The sequence below is a fragment of the Equus caballus genome, chromosome 5, assembly GCF_041296265.1.
Source record: "Equus caballus isolate H_3958 breed thoroughbred chromosome 5, TB-T2T, whole genome shotgun sequence".
Lineage (NCBI taxonomy): Eukaryota > Metazoa > Chordata > Mammalia > Perissodactyla > Equidae > Equus > Equus caballus.
In genome coordinates, this window is record NC_091688.1 from 14,026,707 (window position 1) to 14,054,236 (window position 27,530).

Sequence of the window (27,530 nt, forward strand, 5' to 3'; positions counted from 1 at the left end):
TAAATTATGATCATATAAGAGGTCTGCAGCATAATCAAACTATTCTTAAACTAATCTATGGTCTATTTAATGAGTTTCACATTTTTTAAGTTACCTAACATTAGAGAAGTAATATAAAAATGGACTCATTTAAAACCAGATGAAAGCCACACTAGAAAAAAGAATTTGCTTGATTTTGTCACAGGTTATTTCTGAATTTGAGATTTCCAGTAAAAAGTGACTTAAATCCTACAACTGTTTCTATTGGCCCACAATCCAAATTTCCAGACTTGTGCAAGCCTCTACTAAATCACATTGCTTTTCGGGGCAGTAGAAACAAGATCCGTTACAAGGACAAATTCAAGATGAAACTGCATCGTGCCTTCCCTGGAGAGGGTGCTACTCTGTGTCACAGTGCTCTGGAAATGAGCAATAAAACCGACTGTGGAAAAAGCAAGCTTTACAGAGAAAGCATCATTAGAACTCCAATGCAAAAGGAGATCTAGACAGTGAGCTCTTTCCAGGCAGGGACATTTTTTTTTTTTTTTTTTACTTTCTTCTTTACACTTCTTTCTGCGCTAAGTGCTTAACACAATGCTTGGCAAATAGTAGGTATTTAAAAAGTGCTTGCTGAATGACTGAAGAAGGATGGGGTAAAGGCAGAGGATAATGACCATTTAAAGAGAAGCTCTAAAGCATTAAGGGCATTTATAAAGAAAATAAAATGACACAAACAGAAAAAAGTCCCTTCCAACCTTACCCCAGACGTCAGATTTAATGGAGAAGGTATTGTAGGCAAGACTCTCTGGTGCTGTCCATTTAATAGGAAATTTGGCTCCAGCATGAGCAGTGTAAGTGTCTCCAGTCATCAATCTACTTAAGCCAAAGTCAGCCACTTTCACCACATGGTTTTCTCCCACCAGGCAATTACGAGCTGCAAGATCTCTGTGGGACAGAGAACGCTAATGTGATTCCACTCATACAGGTGAGGAAAATGGTCATGAATGCTCTATTCTCAGTTCTTTGTGCTACAAGCAGAGTTGATAAGTAAGGGCTGACAGATATAGTAGTATTTTATGATAATCACTAACATAGTAGAAAGCCACTAATTATACATCATTTGTAGAGGCAGTTATGTGATGTCAAAATAAAGCAGGCTCCAGAAAATGGGTTCCTATTTATAAGTACACTGGACTAGGTTGCAGAGGTGAGCAACAGACACTTTTGTACAAGGCTTTACGTTCTTTACTAACCCAGAAAGCTATTTTTAAAGTTAAGCCACTAGATGGAGCAAAAGGATCTTGGATATAGTCCTGGGCAAAATAAAGAGCTTTCTGTTTTGAGAGGAGCAAAGACTCTTCCTTAATACTTTAATCAGAGTACAATAGGTTCAGAAGTTGGAAATGACATTATAATGGGCCCTGTGAAGGAGAAAACTACTTTCTGAATCATCTGAAAAATTACTGGAAAGGCTGTCACATTCTTCCCTTTACTTGCATATCAAGCAAGGTAGCCTCATGGTAAATCATAGGCAATAATCAGGTTTTACACACCTATGGATGAAATTCTTCTTCTCTAAGTACTCCATGGCAGAGGAGATCTGCGTGGCCATGTAGAGCAGTACAACTGCAGTCACCTCTTCTCGGTTGCATTCTCGGAGATAATCAAGCAAGTTTCCATATGGCATGTATTCAGTCACGATGTAAAATGGTGGCTCCAAAGTACACACACCTGATAGTTCGAAATAGAGCTTATTTTACTAGTACATATTCAAACACTCCAAACCACTTTGGGAAGAATAACTGACAATTTAAAAAATCTAGTTTAGGGGCTGGCCCCATGACTGAGTGGTTAAGTTCGCGCGCTCTGCTGCTGGTGGCCACGTGTTTCATTGGTTCGAATCCTGGGCACGGACATGGCACTGCTCATCAAACCACGCTGAGGCAGCGCCCCACATGCCACAGCTAGAAGGACCCACAACAAAGAATATACAACTATGTACCTGGGGGCTTTGGGGAGAAAAAGGAAAAAAATAAAATCTTTAAAAAAAAAAAAATCTAGTTCAGGAGTAATCCTTTCCCTTCTTGACATCACATTCTCTGAAAATAACACAGCAAAGTTAAGAAGTTGGTTGATAAGGGAGTCTCTGCTTCCATTCTATCATTCTCTGTAAATTCATATGCATTTGAGCATTTGCCTGTTTGGACTTGTAGGGTTACTTGTATTAATTCCATAAAGGGTCAGGAAGACCAAAATTTCTAGAGTTCTGTTCATGCCTTGATTCCCATCCTCAACTGCATGCTAACGATGCTTATCCAAAAGTAACAGCAATTGTGCATATGTTGATGACTATGTCAGCCCAGTCTGTAATAATGCTTTGTAAAAAGGTTGTAAGTGTTTCCATAGTCAAAAATTTCACTAACACATGGGAGATTCCTTCTCAAGAACCAACAAGAAATTACTTCCTTTGGGATGGTTTGGTTCAATTTGAACACCCAAAGAAACCAGCCCTATTTTAAAAAGAGCACAGGGTTCAGTCACAGGTTTCTTTGTGACCGGAACAGGTGAGAAGCTATCTATCACAGCACAGCGCTTTGTTGCAAAGGTAAACTGATGAGTGTGGTCACAATTTTTAATCTGCTTCTTTTCAAGTCTTTTGTTTAACACCTCTTTATTTTGCAAAAATACTTTGTGAGAGTTTTTGGTTTGGTATCATTTTGAATGATTCTGAACTTTCAATCTGAGGCAATCAATCCAGGCCACTGTTTCTTGGGCAATTTTTAAACACAGAGCCTGCTGATTAAAGTGACAACCACTGGTTGAAGTAGATTCACACTTGGAGCTTCCCCCACGGTGACTCAAAAGGAGGACGTGGAGGTAACGGGGCCGAGGGACAAGCACCTTTGAGGAAACCCACAGTCCAGGCAAACTTCCTCACCTAACAGTTGCACCAGATTAGGATGCTTGATTTCCTTCATCACTGCAGCTTCTTTCAGGAACTCCTCTACCTCCATGGTATCTTCCTGGAAAGGAGGAAAGATAGGAAACAAAAAGAGGAGAGGGACAAATTCCCACCTTAATCAGTGGAGTCAACTCACAATCCTAAAACTTCAGCTTTAAAAGGGGCTATCTTTTGAATATTTTAGCATACTACTTCAAGAAATTTTATCAGAACCTGGTATGCTTTACAGAAGTCTGATTAAGAAAGAAAAATGTCCTGGGGGCCAGCCTGGTGGTGCAGAGGTTAAGTTCACACATTCCACTTTGGCCACCAGGGGTTTGCTGGTTCAGATCCCAGGTGCAGACATGGCACCACTTGTCATGCCATGCTGTGGTAGGCATCCCACATATAAAGTAGAGGAAGATGGGGACGGATATTAGCTCAGGGCCAGTCTTCCTCAGCAAAAAGAGGAGGATTGGCAGCAGATGTTGGCTCAGGGCTAATCTTCCTCAAAAAAAGAAAAAAAAGAAAGAAAAATGTCCTTGAATTTATCTCATATTTGAAACTGGAGTAAAAATTAGCAGGGTGTGCAAAATTCAGCAATCATGTCCTATCACAATTGAAACACGGGAGAACTTGGATGGGTAACTCAGTTCTCTGAGAGTTTACTTCCCTAGATATCTCGGCCTTTCAAAGAGGAGACAGAACAGTTTGCTGTTTACAGGTTTGTCTTCCTTAGAAATTCCTTCAGGAGCAAGCATGCTTGCAAGGTCTTGCCTAGTGTTTCACACTCAGAACATGCTTAATAAATGCTTGCTAAAAAAACCTACTACTCATAGCTGAGGAGCAGCCGTTATGAGTGATATCCCAGAGCTACTGAGGCATTTGGGAGAATCTTCAGAAAATGGAATGAGTGACAACCTTGTAATCCGAAACCAGGAGCCTTAAAGAAGAGATAGAGTTGCAACAGGAAAAAGATTTCTGTGAATATTAAGAACAAGAAGAAGTGATCTAATCTCATGGAGATGGGAGGAGCAAGAGGCAGGGAGATAAAGGACAGAACAAGAGAGCACCCATGATTCTCGAACAGCACATGAAGAATTCTGTCCAGCAGGGGTCGTTCTGAGGAAGCAAAATGGCTTGTTGTGCTTTTACAACATACTTTGCTTCTAACCTCCCACTAAGATCTGCGTCAACAGCCTCCAGAGACAAACCCTCCCCACACGTGGGTCTCACCGCCTTGCAATGAATCATCTGCCCCTGCGCTGTCAGCAATGGCACCGGGTTAATCATCACAATTCTCTGATGTGCTTGGCACCAGGGGGTGGAAAGTGTTTCAAAGTCAAACAAGGGCACACTGATATTTCCAAGTGTTTCAGCACAAAAGAAAAAGATGGCTGAAAACTGTAATTCTCAGCAACTCACCTTTAGTGTTTTCACAGCAACCGTAAGGCTATATTTCTTCCAGACGCCAACGTAAACCTCTCCATACTGACCACCCCCAAGTTTGTGCTTCATGGTAATATCCGTTCGCTCCATTTCCCATTTGTCATGGATGGGGGACACACCGTAGACTGTCGGCTTATTACACTTCGGGGCTGGGTAGTGCAACGTTGTCACCAGCCCATCAGCCACCGTGGAGTGGTGGTGAACGAGCTCTGCCAAGGTGCTAAAGCGGCTCTCAGCAGTTACATACACCTGGTGAGAAAAGCAGGAGAGAAACTAAACCAACTGGAAAAAAGGTCAGAAATTTTTTTTTTAAAGCCCATTATTTCACTGGTCTGAAGATCTGAAGATAGGAGGTTATCTTATTGAGGGAAGTGAAAGAATGAAACGATGATGGCAAGGGAAAACACAGAACTTCAGTTTCATCTTCTTCAAACAACTCTTCCTCTGCTGCCTAAATTAGCTGTAGTCTCAGGAAAAAAGCTTCCAAGCTATCTCTCTGGGTCATCAAGATCACTGGTCCTCAAATATTTTTAAGCAACAAGACTGCGGAACCCAAAGATATAAGACAGATACTGAAAGAGATGCTCTGATGAAAGCAGGGACGAGGGGACTTGGCCTCCTGTAAAAGCTGATGAAATACCACCTCAGAATCTTGCAGACGTAATTTGAAAACCACCCATTTTGATTTTTTTGGTAGGGAGAGGGTACTCAAGTATCTTATAATTTTTATTTAATTGTGCTTTTGAGTGTCTACACCATTTTTTAAAAAGCTACAATTTTATTTGAGAGAGTTATTAATAAAATAGTTAATTTGTGATAAGCAAGAAGTGTAAAGTAAGACAGCAGTTTTCAGGCCTTATCTCCCAAGGGAGCTTGTTTTAGTTTTTAAAAAAGAAACTTTTACTGTATACAGAAAATTATACAATTAATAAATGGAGAACTGATGATTTTTACAAAGTGGACTCACCCATGTAAACATCTCCCACACCAAGAATCAAAACATCACCAGCACCCTGGAAGCCCCCCCGTGCCCTCCCAGCTTCTTACTCCTGCAGAGGTAACCACTCTGCTGACTTCTAACACCTTAGATTAGCTTTGCCTGCTTCTGAACCGTATGTAAATGGAATCATACAATATGTAGTTTTTTGTGTCTGCTTTCTTTCACTCAACTTTTTTTATTGTGATATAATTCACAGACCATAAAAGTCACTATTTTCAAGCGTACAATTCAGCAGTTTTAGTATATTCACAAGGTTGTCCAACCATCACATCTACTCCAGTACATTTTCATCACCCCAGGAAGAAACCCCAGACCCATTAGCAGTCATTCCCACTGCCCTCATCCCCACCCCCTAGCAATCACTAATCCTTTCCGCCACATGCGTGAGAGTCACTTAGGACAGGCATCAGCAAACTTCTCTATAAGGGCCAGACAGCAAATATTTCCAGCTTGTGGCCATAGTGTCTCTGTCTCAACTACTCAAATCTGCCGTTAATAATGAGAAAGAGCCATACACAATACATAATAAACAAGTAGGTGTGGCTGTATTCCAATAAATTTGCAAAAGCAGCAGCTGGCAGGCCTGTTTTTCCCAATAGTGTCTGTGGCAGTATCATGTTCATTTCTGTTGTTGTAAGAGATTCCATTTTATGACTATACCATAATTTATTAATTCATTCAACTGTTAGCTGAGCGTTTCTAGTTATGAGCTATTACAAATAGTGCCACTAGGAACATTCCTGTACATGTCTTCTGTACACACAGGCACTCATTTCTGTTGGGTATATAACCAGAAGTAGAGCTCCTGGGTCTCTCTTACATTATCACTTATCTGATTCTATTCGGTTTCATCAAGAGACAATATGTCTGTAAGGTGGTGCAAAAGAGAAAGAGAATTAATAGTTTACTTATTTTCTACTTTGCATCAGCCATCATATTTTACAGAAATTATTTCATTTAATCCTCACAATAATCCAATAAAGTGGGATGGGAAACTGAGGCTTACTTAAGGTCACAAAGTTAATAAATAAATGGCGGAGTTACATAGCAAACCAGGTCTGCTTGCTCCAAAGCCTGTGCTTACCCCCTACTGTGCATATCACACAGAAGGAAAGAATGGAAGAAACGATTCAATCTAAACTTACTGTTCAATAGAATAACTGATAGAAACCCATGCTTTTCAGTTTATAAAGTAAAACAGTTCCATTCTAACACAACCATTCTAAAATAGTTGGTCTTCGAACACGTAAATTGCTAAACGACTGTTGATCTATTTATATTAATATACATTAATGATCAACACTGGTCTCAGAAGCCTAAATTCTTACTCTGTAGACTTTCTGATAGAGAGTATTATAATTTTCAAAGACATAAGGTTTAATTTATAAATTCTGTACAATGTATTGGATGTACACGCGTGTATCTGTATACTGATGATGACTGGAACAGCTGACATATACAGCAGTTCCTTCATTCTTCACCTTCAAATCTAGCTCATCATTAAACTATTAATACTGTTTTTAATTTCCATGACCATATTCTTTTGAAAAGAGCAAGCTCTTACATGCCAAAGAGCCCAAACTCACGTCAGTGATTATTTTATTTCATGTTATACAAAAAACAATTTTCTTTAGTCATTCTGAGTATTGGTTCTAAAGAGCAGCCAGCCCACATCTAGAGGGGGTTGCCAGCCAGTCTTACCTTGCCATCTGTGGTGGTATTGATCCTGTAGTGATACACACGCCCCTCATACCTGAGCGAGATCGACAGCTGCCCAGGGCTGCTCTCACTTTCTCGCACCAGGAAACTGCCATTGATTAGACTGCTGAGCAGATACTCTGCTGCACTGCGCGACACAGGTCCGTGGTACCAGGAATGTTTTTCCAAGCTGTTCACTGGGGTGATGTAGTTGCTTGGCACCCAACCTTGGCCATTCTTAGAGCGAACTTCACTCCACTCACCATTCTGGTTGTAACCAAGGACTCGTAGCTTTTCACCTAGCCATGAGGTCATCATAGAATGAGAGAAAAGATGTTAAGACTTCATCTCAAACAGAAGCAGTCTACTGTCAAATTTAAAACTCACTGAAAAATGAATCGGGGACTTTTATGCCAACAAAATTTTTTAAAATAATGAAAACAAACTTGGCTGCTCATCATATCCTGATTAATCTCTTTAGCTTGTAACTTAAACAAAAGCGTAGTTAGAAATGGCCTTCTGGTATTCACTATAAGTTTTTAAAGGTTTTTATATCAACTAAAAAATGCCTTAGGAAACTCCATGTGTGGTAGTAAGGTGGCATACAAAGATAGAAAGGTTACTCAAATGGCTGGAAAATGACATAGTCTCACCCTTCAAAAATAAATAAATAAAACTTATTTTCTTCCCTAAAACAGTTTGTCAAGGAATGTATCTCATATATGGCTCAATGTTTACCAGAACCAAGGATTAGGCATAAGACATGTGAAACACAGTTACTTCTAAATTTAAGTTGGCACCAAGGCAACAAAAACATCAATGTAAAAAAATAAAAAAACACCAAAGAACAGACCACAGAGCTTTCACCAATGTTTTCATAAAGATAATTGTTCAGGAGGTGGGCAGATGGGCAATGAGAACTCCCAAAGCACAATCTTTACCAGGACTCAAGTTTTAAAACAGTTATAGTTTCCCTATTTCCCTCCCATTCCCCATGAAGAATTAACCACTTCTTTCTATTCCTCTAAAATTGGCAGGTGGGAAGGGAAGCTGAGTCTGAAGATGGAACCCAAGATTCAAGTTACTCAGAGTATCTTTGCTACCAACTTCCATGTCCTTGATTTCTCTATTAAAGTTGTGAATATCAACTCTAGACTCCCTCAACATACATCTTACCCATATATTTGCAGCACAGACAAAACAGGGAAGGTGAAAGTGGTATCAGCAGTAATAACTGATAATCTAAAGAATCCTTATTTGGACTTAAGCCCGTTATCTCTGAGAGACGCAAGCCTTCCTATAGAGTTCACATCCACTTCTCAGTGTCAAAAAGCGGAAGAAAGCCAAATCAATCAAAAGCACACAGCCCAGCAGTTATCAGGCAAAGGGTATTGAGGAAAAACTCAAAATCATTGTTCTGGCAGCCATCTAACTTTTTTCAGTGGCCTACAGAAATGTTTACCATAGGATAACTTTCTATTAGCCCCTACTATCTCACCTGAGACACCTGGATGCGAGACATTCAATGAGAACAAACTCAAGAGTATGTAGTCACACATACATACACATATATGTATATAAAATATACACATGTACAGGTAGATACATAGGAGTTTGTGTGGTGTGCTGGTGGAAATGCACAAATGCACAGATAAATACTCCCGAACCATATTTTCAGGAAAAAAATCTTAGTGCTACTAGAAAAACTAAATAAAACGTATTGCTCTGTAGCTTTTCTCTATTACTCCATGAGAACCTGAAGTAAAGACTGGCACCTTACTAAGCATATTATTGTTGCTTCCTTACAAAGAACTGGTAATGGCAGGTCATCATAATTTGGATACAAACACTCTAGGTTTTTGTTTGTTTTCCTCTCTTTTTGCCAGTTAGGAGGAGATTTGAGTGCCACAGAAATTGACAGGGGTATGACTAGTAGGATATAAACAGTGGCCCTATTTACAAAGGAATCCTGGGAGAAATTTGGCTTTTAATTCAAGCAAAATATCATCCTCAAAGAGGAAGGAATTAAAGTAAGTATTATTTTGTCTTTAAAATATATTTTGCCTTTAAAAATAATAAAGCAGCTTCAGTAGCATATTTTATATTAATAAGAAGCTGATATAAAAATCTAGCAGTTCATGGGTTTGAGGGGCAATCACTGTTGGCCATAAAATAAAGGGAATCCCCTGGAGCTGCACACTTGTGGTTACCACAACTACTAAGTGAGGAACCAACAGACGTTCTCTATCAATGTTGCCTTGGTGACTGAGCTATCTTGGAAAATAGTGACATGAAAGTCATATCTAAGAAAGAACCTTCTGAGTCACTGCTTCATAAACTTCTCCCCTGAATTGTCAGTAAAGGTAAAAGAGTGTGTTGTAGCTCAAAGAGATTATGGCACAATATCAAATTTCTCTGAAGTCCTTTGTTTTATCCTAAACCTTTGTGTAAAGTTTTCCTCCCAATGCATAAACACACACCTCCACACACACAAACATCATCACCATCTCCTGCCCGGAGAGCTACCCAAAATCTTCACGTGAACTGACGCTAGGAGACAATGCACTTCACCTTCCCTGTGCCTTTGAAACCTCCTGGCACATGTACACGCACCATTATGCCCACTCTGGCACATAGCTCAACCTCAGTTTGAGGAACTCAGTTTTAAGGATTTCTGCTTTTGATGAATCTGGCTGAATTTTAAAAAAAGATGTTCATAAAAATTTTATTTAAGGGTAACATTCCTGGAGGGGAGGACTGTCTTCTTATTTGGTATACCCACTCCCATTTAACACCTCATTCTGAACTTCACAAATAAAAGGCATGTTTCACAAATAAAGTTACAATCTCATTTAGCTAAAAATTATCCTGAAATATATTTTTTCACAGTAGGAGGTTTTCATAGGTTCAAAAGATAAGAACAAACTTAGGCAGGGGCCAGGCCTGTGGCCGAGTAGTTGGGTTCGTGCACTCCACTTCAGTGGCCTGGGGTTTCGCCAGTTCAGATTCTGGGCGCAGACATGGCACCGCTCATCAGGCCATGCTGAGGCAGCATCCCACATGCCACGACTAGAAGGACTTACAACTAGAACATACAACTATGTACTGGGGAGAAGATGGAGAAGAAAAAAAGGAGACAGGCAACAGATGTTAGCTCAGGTGCCAATCTTAAAAAAAAAAAGAACAAGTTTAGGCAGATGAGCAATCCAATTCATGTACACAATGAGCACATCCCATAGCCCTACTTCTTTCTCATAAAAGTCCCACATTTCCTGTCCTTGTTCAAAAAACCAATAATGGATGATTTTACTTGGTCATGTTCTTAGTGTTTCCTTTTATAAGAATTTACTACTGAAATAAACTACTACTCTCAAGAGTATTACTACAAAGAAACCCTTCCTACTACTATTCCTTTCACTAATCCTTAGAAACACAAATGAGACGTAAGTTGTCTAGGTTAGTGCTGCCCAAAGCAGGTCCACAAGATAAGAAGCTCACACCAGAACGTGAATCACTGGACTGTTTTCTTCATGCTGGAAAGTCTTGCTCCAAAAAAAAAAAGACGTCCGTTGAACTAAATAATAAATAGTGTACTTAGTGATGTAGTTGGTTTACATTTGGGGTGCAAGTTCTCCATCTCATTTCAGAGTGGTAACGAACAGTTCCCAGGCAGTCCACACACACCACTTTGAGTAGCAGTGGAGTCTGGCAACGTGACTCAGTTAGCCACAGTTCAATGAGCAGAGATGGACAGTAAACCTGACTTCTGTGGCAGATGAATGCTGGAATATTACATACAATACAGAATTCTGAGAATGAGGCAACTTTATCTATCTATTGTGTGGTGTTTTTTCTAAAGTACTTTATCTCATTTTATCCTTAATGAACCCTATAAAGTAGACAAAGTGGCATTATCCCATACACAGGTTAAAAAAAGAAAAAGGACAATGAACCAGAAGTATTTGGGCCCAAATTACCCAGCTAATGTTAGTCAGAGGCAGAATCTAGAACAGACACCTTTACTTCTTAACCACTAATGAAAACTGAAAAGTGAGAGGGTGTTACACAGAAGCTCACCTTTAGTGATGCTGAGCGTGTTATCACCACTTGCTACAAAATCATAAAGTGCAACAAAGAGATTAGGGTCACTCTCAGTGGCTCCCAGCAAGTTCTCCTTGGAACTCCACCTGATGGCTTCATTCAGTGCCTGGGGCTCAACATCACACCCATAGGGGCGGTGCAAGGCTTCTGAGAGACAGGAAAAGAGAAAGGAATTCACAGTAAGTATAACAGTTGGAAATTTACTTGAATTCAGTACATACACAGTGTGTTAGCTGCTGACATATACCGACGGCTGCAGGGTGGATCAAAGCTGTACAGCTGTGGAGAAGAATGAGCAAATGGCACTGTCTCCTAAGCATGAGAGAAGTCTCCTTGTTGAAAATACAGCAAGATAAAGAACACAAAATGAGCATTCAGCCATGACTTCTATGCACTCACCAAAATCAGAAATAAATGAATAAGAAAAGCACAGTTTTCTCAAAATGAAAAAAAATCTCAAAAAGAAATGGCAAATCGGGACCAGCCCTGGTGGCCTAGTGGTTAAGTTCAGCGTACTCCCACTTTGGTGGTCTGGGTTCCGCTCCCAGGCGCAGACCTATACCACTCTGTTAGTAGCCATGCTGTGCTGGTGGCACACATACTGAAAAAGAGAGGAAGATTGGCAGAGATGTTAGCTCAGATTAAATCTTCCTCAGCAAAAAAACAAAAAACAAAAAACAAAAAAAGGCAATTTGTTTTATAAAACATAAAGGTTATTTTGTTTTGGTGGTGGTGGTTGTTTTAAGAAGGAACAGTTATGTATTCCAAGTCCTCCCAAACTACCCTTCTTCCCTTACTCTCTCCATATAAGACAAATTGTGGAAAAGATAACAGAGATTTTAACAAATATGTATATATTACATAAATCCAGATCCTCCAATTACATATAGAAAAAGTATAGAAATAGTGCTTCTAGAAAATCCAAAAATCTCTGTTAAAACAACAGCAAAATGTTTTAATACAAAATATTCTTGGCATTCCAAATTACCTTTGCGTTACCATGCACTGTCTATAATAGCTTGCAATTGTGAACTGTTTTAATGAAAAAATGTTTATCCTATTTTCTTTTCCTAGGTGGTACATTTTTAAATACCTTAATCGAAGGCTCTAGAATATATCCCCAACAATGGACATTTACTGAGTTTCTACCAAGTGTAACGGTTGAAGCCTTCTGAGATCTGGTTTCTTCCTCAAGGCTTTACGTGTTCCTAAGTTTAGTCACACTACATGAATAGGTGAGCCCCGTACCATCCTAGTTAAAGATCACCTGCTTCTCACAGCCCAGGCTGATCATAAAAAAAATACACTGTTCTTCCAGTAGCGATTTTCTTGATCACTGGAACTGTTTTTGGTGGCTATCTGCCACTATCCAACTACTTATGTCATATAACACTTTTTTATTATGTGTCTCTCCCTCTCCCTCCACTCATTTCTAATTTAAAATTCATTTTATCATATTTGAAAAAGAAAAACCCTTGAATCAGTGGTTTTATTTCTTTTCAAATCCATTCCCTCCTCTCCATCCCTCCGCCAACGCCTTAGTTCAGAGCCCCATCATCTCACCTGGACTACTGCCTCCAGTCTTGTCTCCCTCAAATCCATCCTCCACACAGCTGGCAAAGTGATCTATTTAAAACAAAAATTTGACCATGTCACTCTTAAGATTCTTCAACAGTTCACCATCAAGCCAAAACAAAATCTCTTTAACATGGCCTTCAAGGTCTTATATCATCACGTCTCCATCTACTTCTCCAGCTTCACCTCTCCCCACTACACACCTCAAATTTTAAACTTTTACACCATGACGTTTCCTACCTTTTGCCTTTGTTCACACAGTCCTGTTGAGCTGGAATGTGATCTCATCCCACCCTTTTCTGACTGGTTGACCTCTACTCATTTGGTAACACTCAGCTCCAGCACAGCCTCCCCTAGGCAGCCTCCCGTGCTCCTTCTCCCTGTGCTCTCAGAAGCATTACCCTTGCTGCAGGAACACCCTCTATCTGGATCTTTGTATTTATAATATCCTCACTTTATGTTTGTTTCCCAAACTTCACGATGTGCTCCTTGGCATAAGAACTGTAACTTTTTGCTGGCAAGAGTCCCATAATATGTGTTCAATAACTGTTGACTGAATGAATGACCAAATTACACAAAAATGTAAGTGGCTGAAAACAATGAGATGTATTTTAATCTTAAAACAGCATTAACTGATGTTTTAAAAATGGCCTCATAACTGTCTACATGATATAGACAGAAATTTTGTTGTAAGTTGGATCTAATTCTCCTAACAGTTTTAGAGTTTATTTCACATTCTTTCCTCCTCTTAAAAAGAATACATCTTTAAAATTTCACACCTAATTAATTTTTGTTTTACATTACGAGTATTATGACAAACCTGAAGATATGTCAGACGTTCTGAAGAGTTAATCTGAAACAGAAGTGTTGCTCCTTGTTTAAATGCAAAGTTACCGTGAATGGGAACAGCTCTATTATATACCAAGATAACCAAGTGGGATTACCAAAACAAACAAAATACCACATTACATGAAAAATCCTTCAAACTTGTCACACGTACTGTTTTTCTTTATTCTAATGAAAACTTATCTACTCTAATTGAATTTCCACTGGGTTACAAAATACCAATCCTTTTATTAAAATGAAAAGAACTGCCAAAAAGAAGTAGAAAGACTATTTATAATATTTTTTGGTTCCATACTGAATATCACATGATCCACACTGATAACTGTTTCTTGCCAATGATGGAAGTAACATATTACAATGTTTTGTGATTATTACTCTGTGTAATGATTATCAAACAGCTCAAGTACATTTCCTTCTTTTTAAATAGAAGAAAGTCTCCCTTTTTAAAATTATAAGAGGAACAAAAATCAAGGGTAACAAGAATTTTTCTACTATCAATGACCAAGTTAGAAACAGTAATTAAGCAGACACTGACTCCAACTCTTAAACACTATCAGGCCAAAAACAGCAAGCATCATACATTTACTTTGTGAAACCCAATATATTAAAATTTAAAGTTCACAAAACTAATAAATTCTAACAAACATCTACTATACAATAGACACTGTGCTGGGCTTCAGAACATAAAGTTTATAAATCACCAATAACACAATTTGGACTTACTATAAAAAACTACTCTCCATTTTTTCCCCCAATTCTGCTTCTCCCACGGAATTCCTCATCTCAGTTAATGGCAATTCCATTTTTTCACTTGCTCAAGCCAAAACCCTTGGAAGTTTGAGTACAAACTGCTGGCTGTAGGATGAATGAGTTCTGGGGATCTAATGTACAGCATAGTGATTATAGTTAATAATACTGTATTCTAGACTTGAAAGTTGCTAAGAGAGATCTTAAATGTTCTTACCACAAAAAAGAAACGGTAATTATGTGACTTGATGCAGGTATTAGCTAACTCCATGGTGGTGATCATTTTGCAATACACAAGTGTGTCAAATCAACACGCTGCACACCTTGAGCCTACACAATGTTAGATGTCAATTATAAAATAAAGATGGGGGAAGAAGGCAAAACCTGGGAATCATTCATGACTCCTTTTCTGCTCTCACATACCCCCTTCCAATCCCTCAGGAAATCCTATCGGCACTGCCTTCAAAAATATATCCAGAGGCTACCTGTTTCTCACCCCCTCCACTACTACCACCCCGTCACCACCACCATTTCCCACCTGGATTATTTCAGTAGACTCCTAAGTGATCTCCATGCTTTGTCCTCGCTCTCTACTGTCTATTCTCAACACATCAGCCAGCTTGCAAAGCACAACTCAGATTGTGTTACTCCTCTGCTCGAAACTCTTCGATGGCTCCCCATCTTAGAGTAAAAGCTCAAGTCCTTACAAGGGCCTACAAAGCCATTCACAACTCGTCTTGCCCAATTCATCTTTCTACTCCTCTTCCCTAGTTTGCCTCACTCTGGCCACTGGCTGCCCTGCTATTACTTGAACAAGGCAGGCACACTCCTGCCTCAGGACCCTTGTGCTGGCTTCTCCTGCCTAAAACATTCTTCGCCAAGATATCCACATGACACTTCACTCAAATGTTATCCTCTCAGTACAGCATCCTCTGACTATCCTATTTTATTTATTTTATTTTATTTTTTGAGGAAGATTAGCCCTGAGCTAACATCCGTGCCCACCTTCCTCTCCTTTGTATGTGGGACATCTGCCACAGCATGGCTTGCCAAGCGGTGTCATGTCCGCACCCAGGATCCGAACCGGGAAACCCTTGGCCGCCAAAGTGGAACGTGCGCACCTAACCGCTGCACCACCGGGCCGGCCCCTAACTATCCTATTTTAAAATGCATCTATTCCTGACAACACGCCCACATCTCCCGTGTCTCCTTTCCTAATTTATTTCTCTCTATAGCTCCTATTACCACAAAATACATAATTTACTTATTTATTATTATATTCATGTATAGTATCTAACTCCTCCCACTAGAAAATCAGTTTTATGAGGATAGGGATTTTTGTCTGCTTTGTTCATTGATAAATTCCAAGCAACTTGATAAATTCCAACTGCATGTACGTAAGAGGCTCTCAAAAAAGGTTTGTTGAACAAATGAATCACATATACTGCTATACTCACAGAGGATGCTATGAGAGGGCAGAATAGAAAACAAAACTCGGGAATCAGAAAAGGTTTCAGAGAACAGAAAGCATTTAAATTGGATAAGCAGGAATTCTGCACTGACGAGAGCAGAGTGACAGACTGTCAGGTGCAAGGACACGTCTATGACATGTGGCTCATCTGTCCTGGAGAGGAACTCCATCAAGCTCAAAGGAGGACTGTCAAAGGCAAGTCAGTTTCTTAAAAACCATGTTATGTGACAAAAGGAGAAACGAGAAGGAGACCTACGGCACAATTTTATGTAAATTTAAAAGTGTTACAGGCCAAACAAAACTGTACATTTTCCAAATGTACAAAATAATCATTACAGGATAAAAGTAATTTTTGAGGCCAAGTACTACAAGAACCACAACTTGGAAAACCTTTTTATTCCCCACTCCCCTTCTTCTCATCTCTGGTTTTAGTATTTTCTAGGTCAAGCCAAAATATCTATTTCCTTCCTTTCTTCCTTCTTCCCACTCAGTCTTTTGTTCTGACAGAACTAAGGGTCAATTTCCTGCACAATCCGTCTGCACAGGATATCCACTTAAACATCATCCTACTCATTAGCACCAAACAAAAGGGAAAAATTTTCAAAGACAAAAAACATCCTAACATTTTCCTGAGGCCAAGAATAAACATGTACTAAATCACAAAACGTTAAAGATCTAACTGGAAGAGAACAAGCTAAGGAATAAAGGCAAAAAAGGAAATAAAAAAAGCCTACAGGAAGAGCAAGTAAATGTCACAGTGTTATCCAGTGGGTCTAGTCTACGCCACTTCCCTCATCAGCTTAGGACAGCCACATCTGGATGATTGAGACGGACTGCCCGCCCAAACGCAAGTGTGTAGTCTGGCGATGGTTTATTTTTGAACAATGTGAAGTGATACACATTGTCACTTCATATATACAGTACCTAACATGTTATATGTTAGGTACCTTAAATAGTGAGTTAACCTTTCATTAATCACTGTTACAAAGGAAGAACAAGCACTTAAGACGAGATAAAAGAAGACTGATTTTCACTCATGGAATACAGGACCCAGATAGCAGAAACACATTACGACTATTAAGAAAAGGTAATTGTATTACCTTTTTCTACTGATACACTTACAGGCTACAGTAAAAATAAGGCAAAACATAGAAATAGTGGCTTGTACAAAGTAAATTATCAACATTAAACAAGTTAAAATCCAGAATAAAACTCAAATTCAGAGATAATTCCTAAATTTAATGTTTAATTTTATTAAAAACAGTTTTCACCAGTTAGTCATTCAATAACTTTTATCAGTTTAATTAGAAATTTGTCAGGGAGTAATTGGAGAAATTAATATACAAAATTTTCAGTTTAGGCATTTCCGAGTCTTTTACAGTTATCTTGCCAGAATTCTACTTTATCTGATTTCATATTCTCTAAGAAGCAAATATTTTTAATACCGCTTTTAAAAACTATGTAATGTGATTGGGTAAATTATGCAACAGTTCTCTATACAGCTTAAATTCTTCATATCAAGTCATATGCATCTTAATACCATGAAATATTACATATTATTCATTTATTCTTTCTTTTAATAAGTACTTATTGAGGTCCTAGTATGGAATACCAGGAAAAAAGGACATGAAACTTCACTAGCCAACAATGAAGGCGATAACAGTAGTAAAGATTAATTTTTTGAAATCTCCAGTCACGCTTGATTACTGTGATTATCTACCCTCCCCTAAACTATCACCTCTGAACCATACCTGTCAAGGTGGGTAGAGCAGTTTCTGAGGTCTCAGGGCATAGGCAGCAAAACGACATGTCCTGATCTCGGCCATAACTATTAGGTGGAAGCAGAACTGTCCCAAGGACCATTCTTCTGCCCAGAAGCACTAACGTCAAACTGTTCTTTGTTAAGAGGAAGTCTTAGAATTCCACTCGCCGCCGACAAGCAATACCACATGCATGTGACGTTTACTCACGTACTCAGTCGCCAGAGGGAACCAACAGAAGGATAAGCATTTACAAGTCCCAAAGTGGGTGGAGAGTAACCTAAAGGAAAATGTCCAGTAACTAGCAAAAGATTGAGTCAGACTGAAGTTACCTCAAAACCTCTGGGAATATTTTGAAAAAATAAATAAAGTAAAAATCAACACAAATATGGGTAACAAATAAGAAAATAAGTAGAGATCGGTATAGATGGGATTTCACTCCAAAGTGGATGATGAAGTGAGACTGTAGAGAAAAGTTTCCTTGGAGAAAACCTGTTTACAAATAAAACACCAAATACACTTTTAAAAGAGGGGAAACGCCTAACGAGAGTCATCTTCTGCATCACTTAAATTAGTTCAAGAAACCACAAATCCAAAGTCAAAGAAATAGTTACAATCTGATTCATAAGCACAGAAGCCAGGAAATGACTGCCTTCACTAACATTTTGGCTCCATAGCTTAACAAAAGTCTAAAACATGGCACGAAAGTGTTGAAAATTTTTGAGTGCTAAAACTTTTAAAAGCAAAAGCCTAATCTTTGTTAATATATAGAAACAAAGTAAGATAAAAAGTTAAGAACCTGAAAATGAGAGTACTTTATGAGAATTAAACTAGTAAAATCTACAAATAGTGGATGACTTTATATAATCTACAAAAATAATACAAGAATGTTTGTAACTGTACAGCTAAGAACACTCACTGATTCAATAAATATTTATTAAGCACCTACTACATGTCCAGCCACTGTGCTAGGTTCCAGGTCAATAAAGGTAACAGGGTAAAATTATAGGCTAGCAGGACTGAAATAGCCTTCAATAAAGTTGAAACAAAATTGTAACGTAACCTTACAGGAAGAATGACTTTGATGTAGGTAATATTAATAGTTTATAAGAAACAAAGCTTCCGCTTTCTATGAAAGTAACCCTATTAAAGCCAGTACTGTTAGCATCATGGAAAAAGCAAGAGTTAAATGACTAACGGTTACCTCAGTTAATGACTCAGAATTTCAAATACCAGGGTGAATTTCTCCTTCCCTAGATTATAAAAAATATAAAGTAAAGAAGATATGTTTTATACATATCTATATTCTATACCATACGATTTACTATTTAATCAGTAAATCTGCTATTTAAAGTACCAATAATTAACAGTTACACTTTTGAATGCTCCTATACTGCAACCAGGAGTAAAGAGGGGAAGAAGAGGTAAACAAAATGTGGTACACACACAGAGTGGAATATTATTCAACTACAAAAGCACGGCACAGATGGGTCATGAAAACATCATGCTCAATGAAATAAGCCAGACGTGAAAAGACAAATACTGTATGATTTCACTTATAAGAAATATCCAGAATTTGTTCTAGTTCTGGAAATCTAGTTCTGCAAATGGATGGTTACACAATAGTGTGAATGTACTTAAAGCTACTAAATTGTACACCTAAAATTATTTTAAAAGGTAAATTTTATGTTATGTATATTTTACAATAAAAAATTTTAAATAAAAAGTACTGAAGTCTCCAAAGACCTCTGTTACATGGTTTATGTCTATCATTTACCATATTTGAAATTAAAACTGAAAAATTTTAACACTATTAATTTTAAAATAACAATAAACCCATTATGTTAACATATTTTATTAAAAAAATAACTATTCGTCAAAAGAGAATTAAGAGATAAGTAATGTCATTTCTTGCAAATCTCTTTAAAATCTGGCTCAAAACAAGACAGGTGAATCCTCATTCTGGATTTGATCTGTTGTAATGTATTTTTGTTGAAGTATATGAAAATCTTATTGCACACAGACACATGAGTATAAAAGGAAGGGATATCAGATCATTATGGATATTCTTCGATACTATACCAAAAGTTGACAAGTGGTCGTTTTTTAAAGATTAGTTTTAATGTGGAATCTGAAACCACATAAATAGAATTTTCATACTCTGTCAAATTAAAATTTGTTGGTCTGTCTTGTACTTTGAATTTTTTAACATCAAGCATTGATCATCTGGAAATATTAGTTCACGAAATGTTGTTATATTTCACTATACAATATTGATACATTATATTCACTACTATCACCACCAATCTCACCAGAAAAGTTTTAAATACTGAGAAGTTGTCATGGTTACAATGGTGGTTACTAATTTTACTAAATTCTAATTTTTGCTTAAAAGCTCAAACTCCCTCATTCCCAACAAATACTGTTTTCCTTGAAGCAGCAAACTAACTTCATTCATTTTCAAGAAAATGTCTGCCAAGTTCCAATTATGAATAGTTTGTCTGTCATTCAGTCTTTTAGGTAAAAACAGTGTTCCATGAAAAAAGCAGCTAGTTCAGTTGGCAAGTCAAAACGACTGCACATGTGCTCTCTCTAAAAACCACCGTGACATTTTGGTAAGCAGTAGATTTTGTCACATGGAATATTAAAAAGACATATATCTAAAACCAAGATTTTATAAAAGTAATCATTTTTACTGCTTCATCAAGGAAATTCTTAAGCAAAACTGACGTTTTTCCTTAACTGTAAGAACGCTGCAGTGACAAATGCAACGACCACCGGGTGCAGTTTGGTGCCACTACCTTGACTCCTGTCAAGGCAGAAACAGTTTCACCCACAGTGCTTTGGCACCGTCACTGCAAACGTCAACACAGGAGTCTGTTGAACACAATCAAACTTTAAGAACAGTTGCCACTAGGAGAGGATATACACTTAAGTCAATTTGTTTTATTTTATTTTCAGTTTTTAAGCTTTCCTTTTTAAATTGTTATTTCATTACATAAAATATTTACATGGTTCCAAAGTTGAATCTACAGAATGAGGGATACTCCCATCTACCCTATTCACTTCTTCCTTAGAGGTAAGCTAAATTTGTATGCTTTATTCTTACACTGCTTCTATATAAATGGACACATATTCACATCCCTCCCTTTTTCTTAAACAGTAGAATATTTCACACTAACCACTTTCTTTTCTCACTTAACATATACCTGCAAGATCACTCCATAGTAGTGCACAGAAATAGTTCTCTTCCTGTGTACAGCTGCATAATATTTCATGTCAATCACCCTTAAGTGAGGACAGTTTAGAATAAATAGTAAGACGTTTTATTCTGGATTATGAATGTGAAAAAATGTCAGTGTAAATTTAAATAGTTCATTCATGAATTTGGAGAACAACTAATCAGTGCTGTTTCTGTGTTCAACTCCCATTCAGGCAACCAGACATCTCCATTTATGCTATCAACTTGCACACACAAACACAAATCAACAGATACTTTTTGCTAAAGCATGCTGACCTCCCTCTGAATTGCACCGCACAGAACTAAATAAGGCTCCCCTAAAAAAAATCCTCAATAGTTCAACGTTTCTCTACAAAGCCAAGTTCAGACAATAATTACATTTCTATTTATAATTTGTGGGCAAGAAAAGAACAGTCACAATAATGATAGGACATTCAGGAGCACCCTTACATTAAATACTGCGTGGCTGTGCTCACACAGCTCAAAGGAAAAAGTAAAAGAAAAAAACCCACACAACTCGCACGGTAGATATTAGACAAGGTTCAGAAAAAAGGCAAAGTCATTAAAGGCATAGAAAGGAGGCACAAAACAGCTCTGTGGGAAACGAAATTTAAGACTACAGTATCTAAGTTAGAAACCTAGACAAATTAAGAAAAGACATCATACAAGTATAATATAAAGAAAATATGAATATTCTTCTGTGATTCTTTGCTGCTTTTATCTAAACCACTTAATACGTTTTAAACACTTTAGAGAATAAAATGAAAAACTACGCATGAAAAACTAATCACCAAAAAATGATAAATGAGAGCATAAGAAGATTAAATTCAACAAAATTATTAGTAAGATATGTTTTCATTTTTAAAACTGTTTTCATTTGAAATCAACAATTCAAAGAGACTTATGCACCCCTATGTTAGCGCAACATTATTCACTATAACCAAGTGCCCATCAAGTGATGATTGGATAAAGAAGATATGTGTATATATATATACACACACACACACACAATGGAATACTACTTAGCCATAAACAAAGATAAAATCGTCCCATTTGAAACAACACAGATGGACCTTGAGAGTATTACGTTAAGTGAAATAAGCCAGACCAGACAAAGACAAACATTGTACGATTTCACTCATATGTGGAAGATAAACTAACATATGGAAAAGAGAACAGTTTAGTGGTTACCAGAGGGGAAGGGGGGTGGGGAGGGACACAAGGGGTGAAGGGGCACATTTATATGGTGACTGATAAATAATGTACAACTGAAATTTCACAGTTATAAATCATTATAACCTCAATAAAAAGATAAATAAAAATAAACTGTTTTTAGTTTATAGAAGTGATATATGCTCATTATACAAAATTTGGAAATTATATTTAAACAAAAAGACAATAACAACATACCACCCACTTCTACATCCCACTTACTAAATTATCAAAATAATATTGATGCCTTTGCATTTGGTCCTACATCCCACTTACTAAATTATCAAAATAATTTTGATACGTTTGCATTTGGTCCTTTAAACTTGCATAATGTTTCCTTCATTCAGCCAAGATTTACTGAGTGACTACTACATGCAAAGCACTTTGCTAGGCAGGATACAGCAGGTGTTAAGCAAGAAATAAACAAAGTCCATAAGAGATAAAGAGAACAGGTTGGGGTAGGTGGGGACTTTCACTACAGTCATGCACCGCACAACAACATTTTGGTGAATGATGGACTCCATACAGGATAGTAGTCCCATTAGATTAGTAGCATAGAGCCTACACGTCTAACAGACTATACCACCTAGGTTTGTGTAAATACATTTTATGATGTTCACACAAGGATGAAATGACCTAACAACGCATTTCTCAGAACATCGCCCTGTCGTTAAGTGATGCATGACTGTACTTAAAGAAGATGACACTTAAGCTGAGGACAGAGGCAAAGAAGGACCTAAGCAGAGAGAATGTAGCAAGTGTAATAATCATGAAGTAGGAAAGAACCTGGTATGTAAAGGAAATGAAAAGTGTGGCTATCACTGAGGAAGTCAGAAGAGGAGCACGAAAAGAAGTTATAGTAAGGTAGACAGGGGCTGGCCAGACCAAGCACCTAAGGATTTAAAATTCTAGTCCAAGTACAATGGAAATCCACTGAACAGTTTGAAGCAGGGAGGTCATATGTTCTGACTATTTTGTAAAAAGACCATTCTAGCTAGTGGGTGAAAAAAATGGATTAGATGGAGAACAAAATTAGCAACAGGAAAATATGCAGCAGGTCAGGAATGCAATCATGTTGACTTGGAATAGAATGCTGTCAGTGAAGACAAAGAAAAGTGGAAGAACTTAAAATCTGATTTGGAGATGGAATTGATAGGGCCTGCAGATTACTTGGATATAAGACAACACGAGAGAGAGGAAATAAAGAATAGCTTGCAGGCTTGAGTAAGTAGGTAGATGGCCATGTAATTCACTCAAAAGCAATAGCAGTATAAACCAGAAGTTCCACCACAGACAAGTAAATTTGAGAAATATAATTAAACACCTTGATATATAAATCTGGAACTCAGAGAAGATCCTGGACTGCAGACATGAGCATACACATGGCATTTAAAACCACAGATAGGGAGAGAAGAGTCAGACAAAAGTGCAGGATCATACTTAAAAGGAAACGATTCGAATGCTGCAGACTTCTCATTTGAATCCATGGAGGCTAGAAAGAAGCGAAAACACATTAAGTGCTGAGAGAAAAAACTGCCAACCTAAAATTCTATATCCACAGAAAATGTCCTTCAAAAATGAAGGTGAAATAAAGGCATTCTCAGCTGAAGGGAAGAACTCGTCATTAACAGACCTGCTCTAAAAGAATTGTTAAAAGAAGTTCTTCAGACAGAATGGAAATGATACTAGAAGGAAACTTTGGAACATCAGGAACAAAGAAAGAGAAAAAAAAAATGGTAAACAGAATAGATTATTCTCCTCCTCCTGAGTTCTTTAAACCATATTTGATGGTTGGAAGCAAAAAGTGTAACACCATCTGTAGGGACTCTTCCATATATGTAGATATAATACATAATAACTCTGACATAAAGAGGGAAAAGAAAAGAAAACTCTGATGGTAAGGTTTCCATATTTCACTTGAAGTGGTAAGATACTGAATCTAAGTAGAGCACGACAAGTTCAATGTGTATACTGAAATCACTAGAGCAACCATTAGAAAACCTATGCAAAGAGATACAGCCAAAAACACAAGAGAAAAATTAAAATGGAACACTAAAAAATCATGTTAATAATCCAAGAGAAGACAGGAAAGGGGAAAGGGAGGAACAAACAGAAAAAAATAAAATGATAGACCTAAAGCTAAACATACAAATAATCACATTAAATGAAAATGGTCTAAACACAATTATAAAGCAGTCTGTCAGAACAGATATATAATATGATCCAACCATGGGCTATCTAAAAGAAACTTACTTCAAATATTATCATATAAGTACGTTAAAAATAAAAGGATGAAAGCCTATGTCCACACAAAAGCTTGCACATGAACGTTCACAGCATTATTCATAATAGCCAAAACTGGAAGAACTGAAATGTCTATCAATTCATAAATAGATAAATAAAATTATTCAGCAATAAAAAGGAATGAAGTACTAACATATGCTATACCATAGGTGAACCTTGAAAACATTATGTCAAGTGAAAAAGCCAGTTAAAAGGGACACATATTGTGTGATTCCATTTAGATGAAATGTCTAGAACTGGTAAACCCAAAGAGACAAAAAGCAGATTACTGGTAGCCTAAGGCTGGGATGTGGGGAGGAATATGGACTGACTGCTAATGGCTACGGAGTTTCCTTTTCGGGTGATGAAAACGTTCTAAGATTAGCTTGTGCTGATGGTCGAGGAACTCTGTGAATACACTAAAACCACTGAATTACATACTTTAAACGGGTGAATTTCATATGTGGAATTATATCTCCATAAAGCATTAAAAACACTATGCTATGTGAAAGAAGCCAGATTAAAAGTCTACATAACGCAGGACTCCGTTCATACGTAATGTCCAAAACGAGCGCATGGAGACAGAAAGGAGATTAGTGGTTACCTGGGACTGCTGCAGGAATGTGACTGACTACAAACTAGTACAAGGGATCTTCTGAGTGACAGAAATGTTCTAAAACTGGAAATCTGGTGAGGGTTGCACATTTTAAAAAATCATTGAATCTGACCTCTTTTAAAACACAAGTTTTATGGAATAGAAGTCACAACTCAATAAAGCTGTTTTTAATAAAGCATAAAAGGCAAAAAACAAAAAGCAAAACTAGACTTTTGTTCTCTGAAAGATACTGTTAGGATAATTAAAAGATAAGCTATAGATGAGAGACAGTATTCGCAAATTATATAACTGACAAAGGGATATGGATCCAGAAGATATAAAGAACTCTCAAATTCAATAATATGAAAACAAACCACCCAGTTAAAAAATGGATAAAAAATTTTTTTACCAAACAGGATACAGGAATGACAAATAAGATGTTCAACAGCAGCAGCCACTGGAGAAATGCAAATTAAAACCACAATCAGATACCACGACCTGCCTATGCAAGTAAACAACATAAAAAATACTCACAACACCAAGTGCTAACCAGGATGCGAACCAACTAGAATTCAGACATGCTGGGTGGAATGCAAAATGGTACAGCCACTCTAGAAAGCAATTTGGCAATTTCTTGTAAAGTAAAATACACACTTAACATAGGAACCAGCAATCCCACTCCTAAGTATTTATCCTAGAGAAATGAAAACTTACATTCCTACAAAAGCGTGTATATAAATGTTTATGGCAGCTCTATTCATAACTGTCCCAAACTGGAAACAACCTTAAAGGCCTTCAACAGATGAATGGATAAACAAACTGGTACATCCATACAATGCAATACTAGTCAGCAATAAAAAAGAAATGAACTACTGATACACAGAACAACCTGGATGGAGCTCAAAGGCATTATGCCAAGTTTCCCAAAGAAGACAGTACCAAAAGTCTACATTCTCCAAAATACAAAAACCATTGTGGCTGTCAGGTGTTGGGGTAGAGAGGGTGTGACTACAAAGTGAGCACAAGGGGATTTTTGGCGGGTGACGTAACTATTCTGTATCCTGATTGTGGTGGTGGTTACACAAATCTACACATGGGCTAAAATTCATAGAACTGTACATCCCCCCAAAAAAGGTCAATTTTACTGTGTGTTAATTTAAAAAGTAAAAAAAGTTTCAAGTACGGAACCCTGGACTAAGCCCTGAAGAACTCCCCTTCAGAGAGCAAACAGAAAGAAAAGGAGGCAGCAAAAGAGACTAAGAAGTCAGCAAGGAAGAGAAAACTACCAAAGGCTGAGAAGGGTTGACTGTTTGAAGAAGAAAAGAATGATCAATCGAGTCAATAGTGTTGAGATGTTAATAAATGAGTACAAAAAAGTATGCATTGCTTTTTTTTTTAAGTTTTATTTTTCCTTTTTCTCCCCAAAGCCCCCTGATACACAGTTGTGTATTTTTAGTTGTGGGTCCTTCTAGTTGTGGCATGTGGGATGCCGCCTCAGCATGGCTTGATGAGTGGTGCCACATCGGCACCCAGGATCTGAACCAGCGAAACCCTGGGCCACCAAAGCAGAGCGTGGGAACTTAACCACTCAGCCACGGGGCCAGTCCCTGCACTGCTTTTAGAAACTGAATAGTAAAAATTTCCCCATATTCTCATAAATCTTCAAAAGCTTTCTTTTTAAAGGTTATATATACATTTCATCTATATATATTCCATCTGTCACAAAAAATAAAAGCTGTAACAGCATTTTTCCCTTTCTCTGTACCAGTGTTTCTCAAGTTTTTTTTCATTATCACTACTTTAAGGATTAAAATTACATCTTGCAGAGTTACCATCATTTCTAATTTGGGCCTATTACCAAATAATACTTATATGTACTTTGTACCCCCGAATTTTTCTCTATTTAACATCACCTCATTAGGACAAATTTTCAGGTCAAAGGACATTTTTAAGACTCACGATACATATTTCCAAACTACTTTCCAAAAAATTTTACCTCTTTATCAGTCATCAACTATGTATGAATGCTCACTTCACGAGGTGTTTACATACTTTTTTTTTAATTTTAAAGGCAAACAACAGTAACTTGTTTAAATTTGCAATTCACTGGTAGTAAGGTAGAACACTTCCCATTTTTTTTGCCAACTATATTTCAATTTATTCCTAGAAAGGTAAAATGCTGTTCATATTTCCTATTCTGCAAGCTGTTAGAGGCATAGGCAATAAATCGAAAGAACAAATGGAAAATACACAAAATACAACTTCTGGTGGGACTACATATGACAAAGGAAAAAGTCTGATTCTCCCCTATGTAGGCCCTCAACTTCCAACACCTCACAAATGGAGCTGTCATTTTTATAACAGCACGTATCTCTCGGACAATCACCCCAGATGAACTATCCCACAACAGACCACCTCTCCCTTTTTCATACGAGCGTGAAACAGAAAGCACTACAGAGACCTAGGCAGAGAGAGGGGCACTTCTAAGACAGGGCTCCTTTAACTAACATTTCAGGATCTAATGGCAGACCTTAAATTATGTTCGACTCCATTGTTACTGAGATGAAGAAAGAAAACTAGAGTCAGAACCAGATGATCTCCAAGGTGGCAGCTGCCACAGCCCTGCCTGTTC

General features: G+C 37.6%; 2 protein-coding genes across 8 annotated transcripts in view; one reads left to right on the forward strand and one right to left on the reverse strand.

Moving 5' to 3' along the window:
* TOR3A (torsin family 3 member A) overlaps positions 1–9,930 on the forward strand; it is a 42,853-nt gene extending 32,923 nt beyond the window's left edge. The window contains exons 7-8 of one of the 3 annotated variants that reach the window (XM_023640627.2): positions 903–964; positions 8,105–8,215. In XM_023640627.2, the coding sequence (XP_023496395.1) occupies positions 903–950 (48 nt within the window). In that variant the 3' untranslated portion in view covers positions 951–964; positions 8,105–8,215. Of the gene's footprint in view, positions 1–902; positions 965–1,802; positions 2,036–8,104 lie in introns of those variants that run through there. The other 2 variants (XM_070267796.1, XM_070267795.1) reach the window with 2 other exon arrangements.
* Positions 1–27,530, reverse strand: part of ABL2 (ABL proto-oncogene 2, non-receptor tyrosine kinase) — a 106,216-nt gene that overhangs the window by 15,154 nt on the left and 63,532 nt on the right. For 3 of the 5 annotated variants that reach the window (XM_023640624.2, XM_023640623.2, XM_070267787.1), the window contains exons 2-8: positions 12,732–12,794; positions 11,145–11,315; positions 7,071–7,366; positions 4,346–4,618; positions 2,918–3,002; positions 1,533–1,710; positions 740–924 (exon numbers count right to left, since the gene is read on the reverse strand). In XM_023640624.2, the coding sequence (XP_023496392.2) occupies positions 740–924; positions 1,533–1,710; positions 2,918–3,002; positions 4,346–4,618; positions 7,071–7,366; positions 11,145–11,315; positions 12,732–12,794 (1,251 nt within the window). Of the gene's footprint in view, positions 1–739; positions 925–1,532; positions 1,711–2,917; positions 3,003–4,345; positions 4,619–7,070; positions 7,367–11,144; positions 11,316–12,731; positions 12,795–17,558; positions 17,848–27,530 lie in introns of those variants that run through there. The other 2 variants (XM_001498948.5, XM_005609705.4) reach the window with 2 other exon arrangements.